This window comes from Durio zibethinus, chromosome 15 (assembly GCF_047325235.1).
Source record: "Durio zibethinus cultivar Kanyao isolate XHJ-2024 chromosome 15, ASM4732523v1, whole genome shotgun sequence".
Taxonomy (NCBI): domain Eukaryota; kingdom Viridiplantae; phylum Streptophyta; class Magnoliopsida; order Malvales; family Malvaceae; genus Durio; species Durio zibethinus.
The window spans coordinates 3206261-3227190 of NC_143176.1; the positions used below are offsets into that span (position 1 = coordinate 3206261).

General features: G+C 34.6%; 5 protein-coding genes across 12 annotated transcripts; 3 read left to right on the forward strand and 2 right to left on the reverse strand.

Moving 5' to 3' along the window:
- On the forward strand, positions 1-3308 carry LOC111301548 (mitochondrial import inner membrane translocase subunit TIM50-like). 2 transcript variants are annotated; one of them, XM_022897312.2, is made up of 10 exons: positions 6-431; positions 542-630; positions 1102-1138; positions 1475-1536; positions 1665-1775; positions 1917-2021; positions 2124-2222; positions 2383-2539; positions 2734-2836; positions 2981-3308. In XM_022897312.2, the coding sequence occupies exons 1-10, from the start codon at positions 140-142 to the stop codon at positions 3021-3023; spliced, it is 1098 nt and encodes a 365-aa protein (XP_022753047.2). In that variant the 5' UTR covers positions 6-139; the 3' UTR covers positions 3024-3308. The 2 variants fall into 2 exon arrangements, with proteins under 2 accessions (XP_022753049.2, XP_022753047.2); XM_022897314.2 differs by lacking the exon at positions 2734-2836 and having other exon boundaries at positions 1-431; positions 2981-3252.
- Positions 3309-5047: 1739 nt separating this feature from the next.
- Positions 5048-6634, forward strand: LOC111301550 (zinc transporter 11-like). Of its 2 annotated transcripts, XM_089744358.1 has the most exons (3): positions 5048-5791; positions 5857-5897; positions 5978-6634. In XM_089744358.1, exons 1-3 carry the CDS (start codon positions 5332-5334, stop codon positions 6506-6508), a joined length of 1032 nt encoding a protein of 343 aa, XP_089600484.1. In that variant the 5' UTR covers positions 5048-5331; the 3' UTR covers positions 6509-6634. The 2 variants fall into 2 exon arrangements, with proteins under 2 accessions (XP_089600484.1, XP_089600485.1); XM_089744359.1 differs by having other exon boundaries at positions 5048-5886; positions 6011-6634.
- Positions 6635-7121: 487 nt separating this feature from the next.
- On the reverse strand, positions 7122-10103 carry LOC111301549 (uncharacterized). The gene is made up of 6 exons (XM_022897316.2): positions 9643-10103; positions 8645-8984; positions 8154-8238; positions 7875-7961; positions 7537-7776; positions 7122-7395 (listed from the first exon to the last, which is right to left on the reverse strand). Exons 1-6 carry the CDS (start codon positions 9804-9806, stop codon positions 7319-7321), a joined length of 993 nt encoding a protein of 330 aa, XP_022753051.2. The 5' UTR covers positions 9807-10103; the 3' UTR covers positions 7122-7318.
- A 2743-nt stretch (positions 10104-12846) lies between these two features.
- On the forward strand, positions 12847-17773 carry LOC111301551 (uncharacterized). 6 transcript variants are annotated; one of them, XM_089744361.1, is made up of 8 exons: positions 12847-12978; positions 13073-13421; positions 13512-14251; positions 14692-14786; positions 14866-14988; positions 15417-16235; positions 16529-16745; positions 16852-17773. In XM_089744361.1, the coding sequence occupies exons 3-8, from the start codon at positions 13957-13959 to the stop codon at positions 17406-17408; spliced, it is 2106 nt and encodes a 701-aa protein (XP_089600487.1). In that variant the 5' UTR covers positions 12847-12978; positions 13073-13421; positions 13512-13956; the 3' UTR covers positions 17409-17773. The 6 variants fall into 6 exon arrangements, with proteins under 6 accessions (XP_089600487.1, XP_089600486.1, XP_022753056.2 ...); XM_089744360.1 differs by having other exon boundaries at positions 13076-13421; XM_022897321.2 differs by having other exon boundaries at positions 13073-14251.
- A 28-nt stretch (positions 17774-17801) lies between these two features.
- On the reverse strand, positions 17802-19797 carry QRT1 (Pectin lyase-like superfamily protein). The gene is made up of 5 exons (XM_022897324.2): positions 19422-19797; positions 18797-18992; positions 18498-18701; positions 18171-18406; positions 17802-18087 (listed from the first exon to the last, which is right to left on the reverse strand). The coding sequence occupies exons 1-5, from the start codon at positions 19715-19717 to the stop codon at positions 17940-17942; spliced, it is 1080 nt and encodes a 359-aa protein (XP_022753059.1). The 5' UTR covers positions 19718-19797; the 3' UTR covers positions 17802-17939.
- Positions 19798-20930: the final 1133 nt, after the last annotated feature.

Sequence of the window (20930 nt, forward strand, 5' to 3'; positions counted from 1 at the left end):
AAATTGGTCAAAACCGACTCCCAAACAACCCGATTGAAATCCCCGAGTCTAATTCATCCCTAGAATCGGAAAACCCCTAAACGAATACTAAAGCCGGAATAAACAACCCGCTTCTCCCAAAATCAAAACCCTAATAAAAATGTTTTCAATTGTTCTTCGATCTCGAATAATGTCAAATAATTGCAGTTCAAAGATCTATAACCGAAGGGTTTTGAGTTCAGGAGTGGTTTCTTCTTCTTCTTCAAATCCTTCTAAAGAAACGATCGCCGCTTCACAATCTATTCTCTCTGATCAATCTACGCCGCCTTCTCCTTCTCCTGAGTCGGAAGCTGCCCCACATGCTACGGGAAGGAAATCTTGGAGCTTTCTCAAGTACGGACTCACCGCAGCTGTTACTGGAGCTGTTGGCTATACTGGTTATCTCTCTTATAGTAAGTCTTTTTTTTTTTTTAACAAATTTTAGATTTTTGGTGATTCAATTTATATTCTTGTTTAAAATTTGGGTTTTTATCTGATTAAAAATGTTTAATTTGATTTGCAGGGTGTTCATACGAGGAAGTAGATCATAAGGCAAAGGCATTGCGGGCTGCAGCGAGTTATACTCCTTGTGAAGATGCCTCTGCTGTTGATGTATGTTTGAATTTGTTTTGAAATTGTTTTTTTTTTTTTTTAAGTTTTTTCTTATTTGATTTCAGTTGTTTGAACTTTGAATGATGCCATGTACAATTTGTTTAAGGCATATAGGTGGTCTAGGTATAATTTGGTTCTCGTTCATATGAGTTTAATGTGTTCTGCATTGCTGTTTAGGTAGATAAATTTCACCGCAATTTCTTTTCAATCTGTAGGAAAATAATTTATTTACTCACATCAGTAATTATCACATAAAAGCCATCCATCATTGTGCCCCACAGATCATTCCTGTATGATTGGTAGCTATGATGTGATGCATACATCAATATCAGTTGCGTGAGTATGTATATTAATGTCCTTCTGCTTATGAATGCTCATGTATGGTACTTGTGCTAAGTCTTAATAATGTGATGTAGCCATTGTTTAGTTGGTCCTGTGAAAGAATCATTTATTTTCCTTATCTTTTTTCAGAAATATCGAGGTATGCTCTACTCTGCTGCACTGACAGGTGAGGACATTATTATGTTTCCGTATCTCTTATTGCTCTGTTCTTTGTTCATAGCTACAATTTTTTCTACACTCTTCTGTATGTTAACCTAATAACTAGAACACTATTTGCATAGTAGGGAGTTAAGTTTGCATTTTATGTAAGCTTTTTTAGTTGTTGGGCAATGTTCCTTTGGAAAAATTGGGCTGCTTCATTATAAATGGATTTGTTGAGCCAGCAAATGAAATTCATTACTTGGTGCTTGTTGCTCTCTATTAACTTGGTTGACGATTGACTTGTTTACATGTTCTGCTTCCACCCCATTTGCTCATGGTTTCTGTGCTTGTAACATTTCAGTTCCAGCTAAAGCACTTGAATCTTATCTGGATCTCAGGAGGTTGGTGGAAGAAAACGTGCTGGTGAGTGCTTTTCTTCTTTCTTTTGTTTCTGGTTTTTTAGTGTTGCCTGCCTATCTTTTGTTTTTTCTTCTTTATATTAGCGTTAAGCTCTTATTTTCTTTGTTTCTTACTTTTATCTCATGTTGCAGGAATTTACTGAACCAACCTCAGATAAGCTTCTTCCTGATTTGCATCCTCAAGAACATGTTTTCACTCTTGTCCTAGATCTGAATGAGACATTACTTTATACAGATTGGAAGGTAAGAATTTGACTTAAAACTATTTTCCATTTTCCTCTATAAAACCTACATTTTTTATTTTGGTATTTTGATTATTGCAGCTCATGTTCAAATGTTTGTAATTCTTTTTCTATCTTTTTATTCTCTTTTTGGTTGGCAAAGCGAGAGAGAGGTTGGCGTACCTTCAAAAGACCTGGAGTTGACGCCTTTTTGGAACATCTGGCAAAGTTCTACGAAATTGTTGTATATTCTGACCAGATGAATATGGTAATTTGATCTTTTCTATTGTGACAACCATTTTAAATACATAAGTATTTGACAACTGAGGTTGCCAGTGATGTAATTATTTGTTTGTTTTGGCTTGTGCAGTATGTCGATCCTGTTTGCGAAAGGTTGGATCCTAACAATTATATACGATATAGGCTATCAAGGGGTGCTACTAAATATCAGAATGGCAAGCATTATAGAGTATGTTATATTTGATCACTTTCCATTGAAGCATTTCTGTTTTTGTTTTCCCCTCTGCAATTTTATCTCTATATTAAGTGTATTAATCTATGAGACAGTGTCATTAAGAGCTGCTGCTTCAAAATGAGTATTCTTGTTAACAAATAGTTCCCGTTGGCAGGATCTTTCAAAGCTTAACAGGAATCCAGCCAAGATTTTATATGTGAGTGCTCAAGCATTTGATTCTAGCCTTCAACCCGAAAATTGTGTCCCTATTAAGCCTTTTAAGCTTGAGACAGATGATACAGCACTTTTGGATCTTATTCCGTTTCTTGAATGTAAGTTTTACACTGTTTCTTTGCCCTTTGCTTGTTGCCTTTGTTCAAATTTTACATGGTATATGTGCTAACTAGTGTAGTTGATAGGGTCTATGGTTGATCGAAAGAGTCTCACTTGATTAGCTTTTTTTTCTTTGGGCATTTGCTATGTTCTTTTGTTGAGAATAGTACCATCTGTTTTGGTTTGTCGACAGATGTAGCCCGTAATAGTCCAGCTGATATTAGACAAGTATTACAATCTTATGAAAGGAAAGATATTGCAAAAGAGTTTCTTGAGCGTTCTAAAGAGTATCAGAGGTGAAGTATCTTCTTAACCTTTGTGTATTGTCAAATCTGTCTCATATATTCCATTTTACTTGATGATAACGTTGATAAATGCTAACCACATCCATATGAAAATATTCTTGAACGACATTTTGATTTGGAGCCATAATGATGCAGGCGAATGCAAGAACAGAGGCAGCAAGGTCGTTTTTGGCGGTGATGATGACAGAGTTATGTATAGCTGATGGAACAGAAGAATTTGAAAGACAGTATTGTTCAATTTTTCAAGCTCCATTTTTGCCAGTAAACCTGATAAAGATCATGCATTGATGAATTGCATCTTGCATTGCATCATTTAAATGTTGACAAGAGAACTTGCAAATTTTTTTGCCGAGATGTAGGCAAGCTTCCAATATCTTAGATATTTGATGAAATTAAAATTTTGGTCACAGCTGATGTACGGTTATTGTTTATTGCATTATTCAGTTACTTTTCCACATAATAATCCTAGTCTTTCCAAAACTTGAGTGATTGATAAATCACCTACTGAGCAAGTGGACTCATTTTGATAATACAGAATTAGTTCACAAATCTGTCTTAAACCAACAACTAGACATGGTGATTTGTGTATTTTTATCATGTAAAATACTAAAATTTGTGTATTTATATGATTTTTATACGAAAATTACGTGTTACAAAATATAAAATATATTTTTTAATTTTGTTAAATTTATATATAATTATTATTAAACTTTTAAATTATGTTATTATTATATTTTATTTTTATATCATATTTATGTTATATTATGTCATATTTTAAATTATTAAATCTAATGTGAGAAGTTTGAACTTTGGTCTCAATTGTGAAAGTCCATAGGGACGGGACTCAACTTGGTTGTTTTTTCAGGACATGTAGCTTTCCTTTACAGTGGCACACAAATAAGATTTCATTTTAGTTAAAAAAAAAATTATTTAAGCTCATAAACCAACAAGTTCTTATATTTTGCTTCCAATTTAAGCATCTACTTTCCACAACATAAACTTAAAGATTAATGAACATTCTGTGTACTTGACGGTAAGGGTTTAGCTAAGTGGAGTTGAAATAATAATAAGTTCAAGTTCGATTTAAAATTTATTGTTTAAAACTTGTTTTGAGATCGATTAAGTTTTAATTTTTAAGTTTGAGTTCTATTTAAAATAAAAATTAAATTATTTAAATTTTTATATTCATTTCATAAAAATAAATTTGATTTTTATATTCGATTTTAAATTTAATTATGTGTTTAAATTTAAATTGATATATATAAATAAAATAATAAAAATTTAAAAATTTTATTAAACTCACGAGTTATATGAACATGACATTAAAATATTTGAATTTAACTTATTCGATAAATCAAATTATTTGAATTTAATTTGATAATAATTAAATCGAATTTAAATTTTATCCAAATTAAATTCAAATATATTATATTTATACCTCTACTTGACGGCATTATTTATAATTCTTTGTAGATATGGTTGTTATTATTTTTTGGTGTTATTATTCAAATATAACATCTTCAAAAAAAAAGAAAAAAAAAAAGAAAGAGTTCGACCATGATTAAATCAAAAGAACTAGTAAAATATTGTTAACTAATGCTTTTGACATCAGGTGTTAAGTCTGATTTGGATGCATAATTAGTGGTCTAGTCATAAGTTAACAAACTCTTACGTAGTGTGAGAGCTCTGGCGAGGACTTTTATCATTATTCAAATCGATCCTTGATAAGAATCGTTATTGTTTAGTGTAAAAAAACATGATTTTTATTAATCATCAATCTGTAAAGGACAGAATTTGTGATCTAACAAATCACGTGAAATAAATTAAATAGCTCGTTCAAAATCCTGTCTTTTTTTCAGGTTTTTGGGATAATACCATATATGACCCTTAAATTATTTATAATTTTCTTAAAATGATACCCAAACTAAAAATATTTTTAATCAAGTACTTAAATTTTAATTTCGCATATTAAATTATTTCAATGCTTTAACATTATTAGAATAATGTTAACGTGATATTTAAATATTGATGTCGATAACATGTAATTATTATATAGTAGTGATGTCATTTTTATGTATCATTTTTAAAGAATAAAAAATAATAAAAAAATTTCTCAAAAATTATATTTTATTTTTTTAAAATTACACATGACAATTACATTTAGATCATGTATCATCCACATTAGCATTTAAATATCTCATTAGTATTATTTTAATAATGTTAAGGAATGAAGTAATATAATACACGAAATTCTAGTTTAGGGACTTGATTAAAAGTTGTTTTTTCTTGGGTACCACATTAAAAAAAGATCAATAGTTTAAGGGCCAAATGGGGTATTATCTTTTTTTTTTTAGTACGCTTCTCTGTGTGCCATTTTCAAGTACTTTGCACTACGGACAACGACAAAACCCTTACTCTTCTCCCTTTCTATATAATCTATGTATCATGTAATAAACTCAAAGACACTTTAACTTGACGTTCTTTCAATGAAAATCTCTAGTTTTCTCTTCTTCCTCTTTCTCTCCCTCTCTCTTTTCCTCTCTGCCACCCCCCATGGAGGCAATGGTGCTGATAGCATGGCAGGTGACAGCAATAAGCCTCATAACCTACGTTCCAAATCATTGGTTCTGGTCAAGTTGTGGTGCTTGATTCTTGTGTTTGTAGGGACCTTCATTGGTGGGGTGTCACCTTATTTCCTTAAGTGGAACCAGGGTTTCTTGGTGATGGGAACGCAGTTTGCTGGTGGGGTTTTCCTGGGGACTGCTATGATGCATTTCTTGAGTGATGCTAATGAAACTTTTGACGATTTGACGAGTATAAAATACCCTTTTGCTTTCATGTTGGCTTGTGCTGTATATTTATTGACCATGGTGGCTGATTGTGTGGTTTCCTACGTGTATGGGAAGGGGAAGAGTTCATGTAATAATGGTGATTTGGAGCTTCAAGGTAAGAACATGTCTTCATTTACAGTTTCACTTTCTCAATTCATAATTATACTGTCTAAACTGCAGGGGCCGAGCAGAGAAAAAGTAATCCTCATGGCAATCCACCGGTAAGCTATAATAGCCTAAAAAACTATTGATTTTAAGACTTGATTTCTGTTGATATTTGACAGATTTCTATGCTTTGTAGGTTGATAACTGCACTGATACCGTCTGTGCACAGTCCTCATCGCTCACATCTGTGAGTTCTTTTGGGGATAGTGTTCTGTTGATCGTTGCCTTGTGCTTCCATTCACTCTTTGAGGGCATTGCAATTGGGGTTGCAGAAACAGAAGCTGATGCTTGGAAAGCATTATGGACAATATCCTTGCACAAGATCTTTGCAGCAATCGCAATGGGGATAGCACTCCTCCGAATGATCCCAGATCGTCCCTTGTTATCATGCATATCCTACGCTTTTGCATTCGCCATTTCAAGTCCTGTTGGTGTGGCCGTTGGGATCATAATTGATGCCACAACTCAGGGTGTTGTGGCTGACTGGATCTTTGCCATATCAATGGGGGTAGCGAGCGGAGTGTTCATCTATGTATCTATAAACCATCTGTTATCCAAAGGTTACACAACCCAGAAGACAGTTTCAGTCGACACACCCCATCACAAGTTTTTGGCTGTCTTGTTAGGTGTTGGAGTGATTGATGTTGTAATGATCTGGGACACTTAAGTAATAACTTCAACTTGGGTACCTTGGCAGTTTCAGAACCAAATAGATCGAGTCGGGTTGTCTCTTGTCCATGTCATAGTTGCTGGAGCACCATGCTTTCATTGTTAAGTGTCATCACTTACATTTTCCTGGTCCATAGAAGATAGAACTCATTTTTCTCCATGGAAAGAGTTTTATCATACATATTTTTGATAAGCATAGATTTGGAATCTAGTTTAGGATGATGGATCAAAGCTTGGGAATGTAAGGATAAGTTGAGGAATCTGCCAAAACTAGATTCGATGCTGACAATGGAATCTGACCAATATAGATCGACGTACCATCATGCATGAATCACGAACAGAGAATCAATTATACAATAATATCAGATGGGTTGGACAAAACATAAGATTCATCTAATGTGGTAATGCCTCTTGCCTTCTAGAAACATAATTAGATCGGCAACATGTTTTGCCCTAAGAAATGAAGGCCTTACTTGTCCTGTTGCTTGAGTTCAACGGGTTCTCCAATTCCTTTGCTATTCCAGGCCAATCATGTACTATCAGACACAGACATACAGTAAAAGCATTGAAACGTTTTTCGTTTTATAATACTCTACTAAGAGAGAAGAGACTGACCTAGGAAAAGTTCATTGGTATAAACTGAGAAAAAGAATTGCCCCAACAGAGAAAATTCAGATGAGCAGCTTGAGAAGCAGTTTCTGCTTCAAGAAAAACTACAATAAAGAGTGTTGTTATTGGTAAAATTCATTGAATTCTCTAATGAAAGGTGCTAAAATACAAATGTGAAACTTGAGTAATATTCAGTGCTCTAGAGGTCCACATGAAGAGCTTTCTCGAGGCAAACTGATACTATAATGGGCCCGACCAAGTCTCCAGCAGCACAGCCTGTAGGGAAAAAAAAGCACAACACAAAATGATGCCATTGTAAGATGGTTAAGCTTATGCACAAATTTGGGATGTCAGTGACAGGTAACTATTTGCCATAAACAACAAAGTGTAAAAGATGGATATAGATGACTAACTTACCAATCCACTGACCAATTGAAGGACGAAAAAGAGTAGCTCCAATCCCTGCTCCAATGGAAGCAAATACCAATGATGCTCCACACCGGATGGTAATACAAGAAATCTTCTTTCCAAGAAGTTTAGCTTGCTCTGTTATGTTGACCTCATCACTCTCTTCAGAGTTTGTTATGCGAGAAAAGCATCGGTAGATTTCAATACCAGTTTGGACAAGCCATGCTGCCTCAACTCCAAGAAGGTGACCTGAATAAACATTGGGAAAGAGATATAGATGTTACAAAGCTTTACTTTAAAGTAAATATTTACAACGAAACGGAGGACATATTGATAATAGTCTTAACCTCTGAAAGTTGTTCTGCTAACTCTGAAGACGTACATTGTGATTGGCATTCCCCTTTGGGACTTCCGGACAGCTGATTTTGGAACATCTGCATATGTTGTTCAAACTCATTAGCAGCTTACAATAATAATCAGCAAGAAGATTTTGAATAATGATACTGATCTTATAATAATAATAAGAGTAAAAGAATAGCATTCTTTTTTCCCTTTTACATTCACATGCAAGTTAAAGGACAACCACCAATCCACCACCATGACTTTGTGGAATGGACAAAAACTACCTTTAAGGAGTTTCCATGCCATGCGTTGTGAAACATAAATAACAGCAAGTCTTTCAAGAACCCGTCTTGCTGTTACAACGGTAGTCTGAGAAGGCATAAAACATAATAAAGTTAATCTGTTCCTTAATTACCAAAGGAGTGTCTCAATTGCAGTGCAATTTGCTTCAAATATGGAGATTCAACAATCTACAGCAAACAGACTTATGACTGGCGCTTAGATTTAATGAACACTGCATAAAGAAGAATTGAACATATTTTTCATGTATAAATATGACTTTAATTAGCATCTAAAATATTTTTATTAACTTTAACAGGTTACATTGATGAATTATACAATATCAGGTTTTTTGCATGACCCTCGCTGAAAAAGCATATCAAAATTTCGTAAGACATGAAAAATTAAGAAAGACAGATGAACAATATCATGAAACTGGCTCAGCAGCAGGATATCCTATAAAAGTAAAAGGCAAGACCAAAAGTAAACAACTCACCTCACGAACTATTTGCTTCACTGATTTTTTGAAGGGAACAACTAAATCGATGTGGCGCTCTTCTGGACTGTCCTGCAGGAAGTCATCATCATCCTCTTCTATGTTTGTAGCAGGCTCCAATAGAGGCAAATAGAACATCAGAAATGACCTCAAGGTTGTCATAGCAAAAGGTCTCAACTCAAAAGCTGAAAAAAGAGGCTTTAGCTCAATCTTGTACTCCTTGACAGTGTATTTGAGAGCATCATTCTTAAAGATATCTTCGGATACTCTTTTTATTTTTGCAAAGTAATCTTCGGGCAATTCCGCAGCAGCATCACAATGAGAAACCTTGGGATAACTTCTGCACAACCACTAGGACTAAATATAAACTTTTTACTCATTTTACCATCAACCCATTTACCAAAATCACCATCCTAAGCTAGTAGTAATTCTTAAGCCATAATGTAAAAACAAAACAACCTTGGCTAACAGTGTCAACTTCATGCACAAAAGAGTCACAAATTTACAACAATATTTAACTAAGCAATTAGAACGTAGCCTTCTAAATCGAACCCAGCTGCCTAATACAGTATTAAAAACAGAATTGGACGCTATTGACACCATGCTAACATAAATCGAGTCCTAATAAAATCCAAGTCAGCACTGTCCATTAATCAATAAACAAATCAAACACAGGCATACATATACACACAGATGATGGCATGTGCACTCATGTGTATATATTATATATAGATATACATATGAAAAATGTATATGAAACCAAACAACAGAACCCAATTACATAAATTCCATAAACATCAACTATGCAATCCAATCAAATCAGGACAGTTCACTAAGCAATATAAAAATCAAATTCACCCATGCATACACATACACATGATGGCATGAACACTAAAACAATTGTCCAAATACCATCAAAAGCCAGAATCTTCTGCTAATCACCGTTGACAACCAAGCAATAATAAACAAAGTAAACAACTATATGGATATAAACATACCCAAAAAAGAACCTAGAGGCAAAAGGGGTTCCAGCAGCGATGGTAGCGGCCGCTGATGCGGCTGCAGCGGAGGCAGAGAAGAACCCAGAAGAGTGAAAGCTTTGTGGAGAGCAAAAGCTTGGGTTTTTCTTGCATAGATCTAGCAATATTGCTATTCCCGCCATTGTTATCCTTCAATATGCAACTAAACACAACAAACAAAAAAGACCCACTTTGGCTTATATCACTACCACAATAATGATCAGCTCAAGCCCTTTTTCTGCCTTTTGGTTTCCTCTGGGAAAGTTAAAGTCATTGGGTGGTTTTTACTCTTAACTAGGGTGACCTTAAAGGCAGAAAAGATTAAAGCTTTGATTTTTGAGAGAGAGAGCAACTTTTTAAGCATTTTCCTTTTGTCTTTTTCCCCTATTATTGGATGAATTCCTTGTTTGCTGTGTTTTTTATTTCTATGGTTTCTGAAAAATCTAGGAGGCAAGCCTCAGATATTATTGGCTTGGTTCTGTTTTTTCTCGTAAAATGTAAGTAACTATTTTTAAAGCAAGAAATAATAAAAAGTAAAGAGATGATTTTTATATTGAAATTTGAAATTTTTACTTTGGATTTTTTTTTTTGTGAATTAAAGAATATGATTTTTGTACCTCAATCATGTTTAGGTAGGAAATAGAAATAGCTTTTTAATTGTTTAGTAATTTTTCTTTAAAAATCTTCCATTTTTATAATAAAATTTGCTTATATTTTAATTTTATGGAAATACAAAAAGTAAAAAAAATAAATCGCAAAACTTGTGGATTTAACTACAGATGCTCCAGTGTTTGGATATGTTATCAATCATGGTGCCAAATCTCCTAAAAGAATTTGTAAATCTAATGACCTTATACCTAGCCAATCTAGTTCAAGTGCCTCTTCTTCTGTGCCCATGCTTAATCATGATTCTCCAGTAATGTCAACCCATGCTTAGAGTCTTGCTTTTGGAGCTGGATATTAAGATGGAAACGGTCCGAATGAGACGGATTCGATTAAATTTTATAAATTCAATATTTAAATTTGATTTGATTTAATATTAAAATATTATTTTTATATTTAAATTTATATAGTTTTTTATATAATTAAATTTATAATCGATTTAATTTGATGTGAAATTAATAAAATATTAATTTTTTAATATAAAATATTATTTTTAAAATATAAATTAAATAAATAATAATAAATAATATATTTTTTCAACAATACGATTTAATCTGAAATCTAATTTTAAAAAAAAAATCAATCTTATAAAATTAAGTGAGATCAGAATTCAAATTGAATTGTTAATCATAATCTAATATTTTTGTGCTATGTGATTTGTGGTCCGTTCGATATATTAAAATTTTCACTCTGATTGTTCTGAACAATCATGAATTGAAGCATTGTGAGCAAGCAATTCTAATGCCCATGGGCCTTGATATATTAAATATTGACATTGACACCCTCCCCCCATGTTTACTTTCTTTTAGTGATAGTTCCATCGTGTTGACATTTTGCATCTTGAACTGGAGAAAAATATGTTTTTCTTTCTTTTTGTTTTCCCTTCAAATTCCTTCCTAGCAGCTTGCTTTGCATGTCACTGATGTTGAACCATTGCAGCCATTAGCACCTACATGTGAACTTTGCTGCACAGAAAAGCCCAGAGACATTGGTCCCAAGAATGTGAAATTGGATAAATGCTCAGCATGTGACCACTGGAGATACTCACATGGTCCTCCAGGATCGACTCAAGCTCCCAATGTTGGTACATGAGAAGTAATAGCTTTATGCCATTGCTTCATATTATCCAAGTCAGTAGATCTTCCCTGGTGAAAGTCTGTTGCCGTTGTTAGAAGCAATAAGGAGGCATTTTCCACTTTCGGTTGCTTTTAATTTGGTATTACTATGGTTGGTTGCTTGCCAGCCCATATTTTTATTATCTTTTGGACTGTTATTAAAAATTTCTATTGATCCATGTAGAGAGAAAAAGGGAGGAAGGAAGAGATTGTAATTAGGGTCGGATTGATTTTATTTTATAAAGTCGATTTTTTTTTAAATTAAGATTCAATTCGAGTAGATATTTTTTGAAAATAAGTTAGAATTAAGTTGGAGTTTGATTTTATATAAACCTGTCATAGTCTAATCAAATATATATTTTTTATTTTAATTATATATACTTATATGTATTTAATTTTATATTTATATTTAAAAAATAATATTTTATTAATTTTGAGTCGAATCGAATTAATTATAAATTTAAACATATGCAAATCAAATTAAATTTAGATATAAAAAATAATATTTTAATATTAATTTTAATTGATTTTGAGTATTAAATTTATAAAACTGAATTAGATTTGAAACAAACAAAATTTATCTCGAACCGATCTATTATCATCTTTAATTGTAATTTGACCAGTGTAGCATTTTGAAGCCAAATGATGCTCTTTTTGGTATCTTTCTAATGTAAATACCAGCTCTAACTACACATGTCACAAGGAATTTCTTAAATTGTTAAATCTTCTATATACTTCATGGCTCTTCTCTTTTCTTCTGTATGTAATTTTATTCAATTCATCAATGAACAAAAAATAAAGATTGAAAAAAGAAAAGCTTTATCTTTTACCTTTGATAAACAGTTGAAGGGTTTGAACAGATAAAATGCTGATGAACAAATGCATCCATTGGGAAAGGAAAACATTTGCTTGAATTATAAAACACCCCACCCTTTGACATTAGTTTTATATATTTGTTAATGGTTGAGTGGGAAAATAAAATAAAGAAGCTTGGAATAGCAGCTACAAGAGAATTCATTACCATTGGAATGAGAAAGAACTAAAAAAATAAGATGCTTTCTGATTGGGATCTTTGAAAATGCACGCAGATATCATTTGCTTTTTTGGCTTTGAAGAACCAAACAAAGAAAAATATGTGAAATGGAAAGTCATTGCAATTACTTATTCACACCCACAGATAATTTGAATTTGACTTTGAATACAGCATTTGACCCTTTCAAGGCTAACTTTCATTCCTTTGTATATCATTTAAACAAAAATAGCCAAACTACCATCATGTTCGTAGCTAACATCAATTATTACCAGTTATATTTATGGAATATTCAGTCATTAATTCTTAAGTTCATTTTTGAAAATCATGATAATTGATGTTTTAAAAGCTATGAATGGGAATTAAGCTGAAGCTGAACCTTTTGGAAACAAAGAACATGAAAAGAAAACAAAGAAAATGGGAAAACCCCACTGCAGCCTAACTGTTTTAATGGCTCCCATGGATCTAAAGGCCTATCCAAATGAGTGATGGTCTCAGCCCCAATATGTAAAGCTACAAAATATTATTTTTCATTTTCATTTTGTTTTTATTTTCACTTTTCTTCTCATACCATTTCTGGTTTCTTTTGTCTCATCATCAGCAGCTGCATGCCAAATTTCTGCAACTTCCATACTACCCATCAAAATGTCCTTCTTTGACTCTCTCTTTTCACCTCTTACCTCATAATCTTTTGTCACCCCTATCTTCTTCCACTCTCTCTTGTTCCACACATCAAAACAAAGACAAAATCTTCAGCTTTCATCTCTTTCTTGAACCTTGAAAAACCTGAATTTTCCCAGAAAATATCCTGTTTTGATGCTAAATATTGTAACTTTAGGCCTAAAGAAAAGTGCCCATTTTCCTTTCTTGATGATTCTCTTACTTCAGTCAGTCAAAGCCGTATCTTGGTCCCTGTTGGCTCTTTCAAGCTTGGACGTCAGTTTTCTCAGGTTTATCTCTGATCTACTTGAAGATCTTCAAGGCTCAGCTTTTACTGAGTTCTGGTCCGTTTTTTCTAATTCCCTTCTCTGGTTTGGTAGAATTCTTTGAAAATTCAGCTGGAGATTCATGGTGGCATCTTTGGGGGGTTAGTATCAGTTAATTGTAGCTTTGATTGAGTGCAAAATGCTTCTCTTTTGTTCATTTTGAAGGTGGCCAAGTGAGCTGGGTATTTTCTGTTCAACCATTTGTAGCATATTTGAGGAATCTATTGTTAGGTAGTTGTAGTGTCTGATCTTTTAGATAGTCAAACATTTAGTTTTCTGTAAATTTTAGTCAGTTTGGGTAGAGGGATCATTTTTAAAGTAATAACTTGGTGCCATATTCAAGCTATTTTCTGGATGATTGTATGGTTGTTGTCTTTTTGGCAGCTAATTTGCCAGTGTTAGAATCTTTTGCCAGTTTTATTGGGCATCTTTAGCTATGTGAATAGGTAGTCAAGCAGACACTTGTATTGTGAATCTCCTCTTGGTGCTTTATAACAAAATGTCTGGAAATAGTCGTTGTTTCGTCGAGTGGAAGGAGGAATTTGTTTCACAGGAGCGTGGTAACCGTGTGGTTCACTATTTCTTGAAGGATTCCGCTGGGGAATCCATCTGTGCAGTTGTTGGTACTGAGAGGAGTGTTAGGCACATGTTTTATGTTGTTGCTGAGGAGTTTGTGAGGGTATATGCTGCTGAGCATTCAATTCATGCTGGTTTCAAATGGAGGTCAAGAAGAGAGGTTGTAGATTGGCTTACATCTATGCTCTCAAAGCAGCATCTGCAGGGAGATCAATCTAGTATGTATTGCACCTTTTGATCTTTTAATTCTTTTGCTTTCTTGGCATCAAAAGATAGTAAATCACAATAGAATCCATCAGTCATGATATACTTATAAATCACAATAGAATCCTTTATGCAAGAGTTTCATGATGAATTTGAGGTTTTGTATGAGTTTTCTTTACTGCCCATCACACACTTGTAGCTTGATCTCAATTGTTCTTCCATTTTTTCCCAAAAATTATAATCCTTATGAGTCACTTGTAGTACTATTTTAGATGGATTAAAAACAAGAAATGTTCTTATCAATTATTGTTGAATGGTCTGGTTGTTCTTACCATTTATGGTTGAAGCAAAAAACTAGCAGTCATTGATCTTTGGAATTCATATTTCCTTGGAAAGGAAACCCTAAGCTGAATGTCTCTGAAATTTACAGTTTTTATTACATCTTCAATGACAGAATCACTGAAACATGAAGTGCTACTGGCTTTAAGTTCCCCTAGTTGTGCAATGATTGAGATTGATGCTCAGAAGGCCCAAGGACTGGATGATATGGTATATCATCTTGATTTTCTATTAGTTGAGTTCCTTATTCTTTCTTTGGTTCTGTCTGACACTGACTCCTATATTAAAGGGCCATCTTTCGAGAAATTTGAATGGAAAAAGTTCAGATATTGTGTGGTCAGGCACTGCATGGACATGTAGTAAACCGCTTAAACATTTCCCAGCATTTTGCCGCAATGGCACCACAATAGCGGTAAGCATCAACATGTAAAGAAAAAGAAAGATGGCATGGATTGGTATGCTGGACTTTTATTAATGAAATGAAATGCATAGATCTACTTGCCTAAACTGTAGTTACATGTCGAAACTTGGTCAGATATCATACATTTAATTGGTAGAATGAGAAAAAGTAAACTGTGCAATTGAAACAAATTGCTATAATTCATGAAGTGTTTCTAAATAGTTTGTTGCATGAGGCCATAATTATGTGATATGTTGGCATGGAGTTTGCATCTATGTTTCTCATTCTTATCCTGATACAAGGAGGCATGAACCTTTGGGCCTTGATGGGTTTAGCAATATCATTTCTCTTTGGGACCAGGTATCATGCATTTGGATGCAACTTTATTATTTGTTCTTTCTTTGATTGTGAAGTCCACTGACATTTTTCCTGATGCTTAGGTTCAATCCTTTGTCTTTGTTATGGCTAGAGGAGAGAATCACTATCTTGCTTACTTGGAGGACATGTACGAAGACAAGCGAGGGATGAAGAAGGTCAAAGTGAGGTGGTTTCACCATACTAAGGAAGTCAAGGGTGTCGTTCTTGTAAGGAATCCTCACCCAAAAGAAGTTTTCATCACTCCTTATTCACAGGTCATTAGTGCAGAGTGTGTTGATGGTCTTGCGAGTGTCTTAACTCGTGAGCACTTTGAGAAATGCTCAGCTGTTTTTCCTGATGCGATATTAGTTAGAGTGCATGTATGTACTAGGCAGTTCAGAAGTAATAAAGTGAAGCCATTCGAGTTGACTAAATTACGTGGCTATTTTGATCAACCAATTCTCTCATGTTTGAATTCCAGTCTGTTCTCAGAGCCTGACTCCATGAGCCATGGCCTAAATGAAGAAGAGGAGGAAAAACTAAGCCCCAGTGAAAATATTACGTTGGGAAATAAGAGGACCAGAACTAACAGAAGTAATCAAAGGTTTGTGACAGATCAATCAGGAAACAGGATTTCTGCTAACTACTTGATGACTTGTGAAACTTCATGCAAGAAAATCAAATATGCTTTGTCTGAAAAGAGATTGCTTTCCCTCAAGCATACTGAGAGTCAACATTGGTATGGCTCAGTTTTCAAGGTTGATGAAAAGATAGAGTTGCTGTGCCAAGATAGTGGCATCCGAGGCTGCTGGTTCAGATGCACAGTCTTGCAAGTATCAAGAAAACAGATGAAGGTTCAATATGATGATGTGCAGGATGAAGATGGATATGGTAATCTTGAGGTATGTTTTTGGCATTTTAAAAACTTATATTGGTATATCTTCCCAAGAAGTTGATCTCCATATAGTAGTATGGTATTTAAAGATCAAATTTCCACTGGATGTTCATAACAAACAGTGGCATTTCCAGTTCATGGTTTGAAATGTTTTGTCACTTTGCAGAGGTGCAAAACTGAATCTCTAGTTTAGTTATGCTAGCTTTTAAACTGGGTTCAATTTTAATGTCTCATATTATTCACATAAATGTGTTTGTTCTTCTCTTTGAAATGAAAGCTGATGCATTCTTGGCTGTGTAGGAATGGATCCCATTTTCCAAGCTTGCTATGCCTGACAAATTTGGCATGAGATACTCAGGCCGCCTAACAGTACGACCTGCTCCTCCAAGCTCTCAAGCAGAACTTGCTCTCAAGGTTGGGGCAGCTGTTGATGCATGGTGGAGTGATGGCTGGTGGGAAGGGGTTATAACTGGAGTCAACAGTAGTGGCGATGATAATTTGCAAGTATACTTTCCTGGTATTTATTTTGATATGTTTATTTTGCAGCTCCTTCTTGTTTATTGTGATCCAATTGATGCTTTCTCTTTTCCCACTTCAAATAATAATTGTTCTTATTGTGTTAGGTGAAAATTTATTCCTGAACATACACAAAAAAGTTCTAAGAATTTCCAGAGATTGGGGTGGGGACCACTGGATTGATATTGAGGCCAGACCCAGTATACTCTCTGTGATATATGCTGCCATTAGCCCTGACATGGAAACGAAAGTTTCTGTTTCCTCTACTGTTGTCATGGATGCCAAGGTTGATGGTGACTCAATGCCAGTTGAAGTTGTTGCTGCCAAAATGATACCCAATGTTGTTGAAGGGGAAAAACCTGAGTTAGCTATTCAGGACTGTTCTGATAACCTCCTAGAAGACACTGATGGTAAGGAGCTTCAATCCCCAAAACATGAAAAAGATGGGGATGATAGTGATAGTAAGAAGCCTCCACCATCGGAAAATGGTGATAATGGAAATGCTGATGATGCCAACATCATTCACGATAAACTAAATGGCATGGATGGCAATTATGAAATCAACACTAACATCGGCAGTGATGATAACGAGAGTGAGTTAGAGATGGAAAATGACACGGAGCAGAACTGTAAAACTATGGAATTCATGAGAGTGAAAGCTTAGAATGTTTCTGGTGCAACCGATTCTTTTGTAATGGGGATGATGGTACTAAAGTTTTGTGTTAACTAACATGGCTTCAGTCAGTTAAGACCTTCTGTAAATAGTGATGCAGGCATATCTCAAAATCATTATGTTTTTGTGTTTTGACTTGGTGGCGTTGGTCAGTGTACAGTAACGATGTTAGTTTTTGTGGTTTCTGTTATGATAATTGTTTGTATCAGAAATAGGATTTGCATTTGAAGATCTTAGGTTAGGGAGCTCCTCTAAAATAGTCTGTTCTTCCTCGGTTTCTTGGTCATGGGCTTTGCTTTTGTCTTGTAACCCCAAATATGTATTCTGTTATAATCAAAATTATAATATTTTCTCGACCTCGTATTCTGGCTTACTGGTAAACACTATTGTAATGTGCTACATATACATTTCAAAGAATATACTATTAAGATTGTTTGACTTTAAAGGACTGGGAAAAATGTAAAAATTTTGGTTAGGTATGGGAGAGAAGGCCTCGCCTAAAGAATGAAGATGAGTGAAGAATCATAGTCTCAGCCATTGTTCTCCGTCAATAAATTTCATGTCCAGAAAAGGTTTTGCTTCTTGGTAGCTAAGTTTCTTTGACCATGGCACCCGTCCGCTTGTATCTGCTCCTGCTCCCCAGCACTGGAATTCCCCAAAAACTGCAGTCCTGCATATGCAAAAATTGAAGATTTCTGCATTCAACTTAGATAAGCAATTAATCAAAGTTTTTTCCAGGAATGGAGATCGTACTTTTGCCTGAAAGGGTCGTTCCAGTCACTCCATCCAGCAGGAGTTACGACATTGTCAAGGTAACAGTTAGAATAGATGGTTCTTGAATAGTTTCCCCAAGCTCTACCCAAGTAAATTTTACCAGTTCCATTGATTGTGCAGTTCACAAATGAAAACCCTGTATTATCATCTGGTGAATCCCTGTGGTGAGCTGCAATTGCTCCACACTTTTTAGCAGTGGACTGAATCAGACAATCCTGTTTCAAAGAATCTAGTCTGAGTGTCATAATTATGAAGGAAATCTGGCAATCTCAAGGGAAATTTCACAATTCTGTTGTAGGTAATTACCCGATACAGTGATCTTGATTTACCGAAGATGAAGTCCACACTACCTTGAATGTGGCACTGGTAGAAGTAATGTGATCCAGTTTCATCCAAGAGTGTGTCCTGTGCCCCCACAACCTTGACCTTGTAGAACATTGCCTTGTCACCAGAAATCCTAAGGGCCACAGCTTGCCTTCCAGATTCTCCAGAAGATGTAATTACTGTATTCTGCAGCAAATCATAAACTCAATTATCATAGTTTAAAATGCTGAAACTAGCTTTTCCATTAGTTTTGGAGAATGAAACAAGGAGGTGATTATTACCTCAAAGGTGACCTCAGTTGCACAGAAATAATCAGATTCTATGGTTACAGATGCTGATTTGTAAGTTCCCAGGCTACCTCCATTGCTATCTCTATCAGAAGCTTTGTTTTTCCAAGATATTATGGTGTTGGACATTTGACTTTCGTTCCCAATGAATGATATATATGGCTTGAAACTTGGGATAATTACTTTCTCCCTGCATGACAAAAAAATTAACTAGATTCCAGGATTATATATCAAATTAAAGCATGATGGAAGTTTATCAACTATCCATTCTCATCTATCAATTGAACAGATTCCTGCATCACTACAAAAATAAAATATTGTTCTTCATAACCGATAAATCCTATATAACTCTGCACGTCCAGTACCCACGTTTCTACTGTTAGCTTCCCACTCACCCAAAAATATAGCATGAAAAGTGAATAACTATAAATTTTAACTGATTCCAATGTCCAAGTGACATGCAAAAACAAATTACTAATGTTTCAAAATTGGCCAACAGTCGCGTGCCCTTGAGTGTTTGAACTCTTAGTTTCAGCGATTAAGGTTCAAATCCAGACAGCAACAAGTAACAAAAAAAAAAAAAAATTATACAATAAGTAGTTGTGAAGTATGTATAAACCTGTAAATTCCTGGAAGAATATAAATCTTCACTCTTTGTTTATTATTTTCTGGAACCATATCTATTGCTCCTTGAACTGTGACAGAATCTCCTCCACCATTCTTATCAACTATAATAACTCGGCTTTGATTATAATCAACTGTTGAAGTACTCAACCTTGTTTTATGTTCATCCACTTTCATGTCATCCCAACCGATAAAATTCTTCCCATACACAACATCAGTCTCACATAAACCGACTGGAAAACCACATAGAAAAGCAGCCACAACCATAACCAAAGCGCAGCTGTAGTCCATAGCTTAGATCAAGTCAAAGCCCTGGCAAAAAAAACCCCCACAAACTGATAAAAATTCATGTTTTCTTCTTCACTGTGTAGAGTTTATAATGTCGTTGGCATTTTAGGAGTTACTTGTTTGAAATGGAAAGGGTGTGAAAGAGCTGAGAATAATAAATATAAGGAGCGCAAAGTGGTGTGCGAATTAGAGTAATTTGGAATTGAATTAAGAGGAAGTTTAAGCATAATAGAACAAGTGCAAAGAGAGGGTGAAGATATTAAAGCTGTGAAGGATTGAAGAACCCAATTCTTAAAAGAAGACGGAAGTTCATGAGAGTTTTGTGCATGGCAAAAAAATTAGTTAAAAGAGCCTTTAAAATGTGCTAATTGGCAGCTTTATGAACATGGAGAAGGTGGTTTTCTTGACGTGTAGTTAAAAGAAATTGTGAAGCAAAACAGCAGTTATGCTTCGTTTAGCTGAAAACTGAAAAAGAAAACTCTCCTTAATTTTCAATGTGATTATATACCAAACCAGCCTCTTTTTATGAGCAGTTTTTTACAATCAGATTGTCTAAGGGTTCATTTTGTGAGCCATTAGGAGGTCTCTCACTGCAGAGGATGTGACAATGCCATGGTATAAGCAAAGGAACTCCAAATTTATTGGACGTTACCTTCTAAGGTTCGTTTGCATGAATCAGAATCAAATAGACTAAGAAATTTTGACTCCAATTCTTTCAATTATCAAACAACAAATTACTACCTCACACATACCAACAACATGCCTCTTGACTTTTGTACAAGTAAACAAATGAAACAATGATGGGTCATCAGCATAGCCTCCATTGAAATGAGTAATTTCGATTCATGCAGGTGATCATTAATGAAGTACTCATAATCAAAGCCAAAACCAAATACCAGAACCAACCAAACCCATTTAAATTAGAGCTGTTTTGGGGCTTCCGATTACGCCCAGCTAGGAAAACCTCTTATCAAAAATTGAGTATTACTTTTGGATAACACTGGCTGTTAAACTGGAATTGACAAAAGGAGCGGCTCGTCTTACCCAAATCCAGAAACAGAGAACAACACTTCAAACAAAACAAGTTAAAACTTGCAATGGCGATATCATCAATCTCTTCCACTGTAATACCTTTTATAACAATCCTAAGTTCTCCTTCATCCGAACCAATGTTCAGTTTTCTATCTCAATCTCATCCTTCACCACTCTCTTTCAA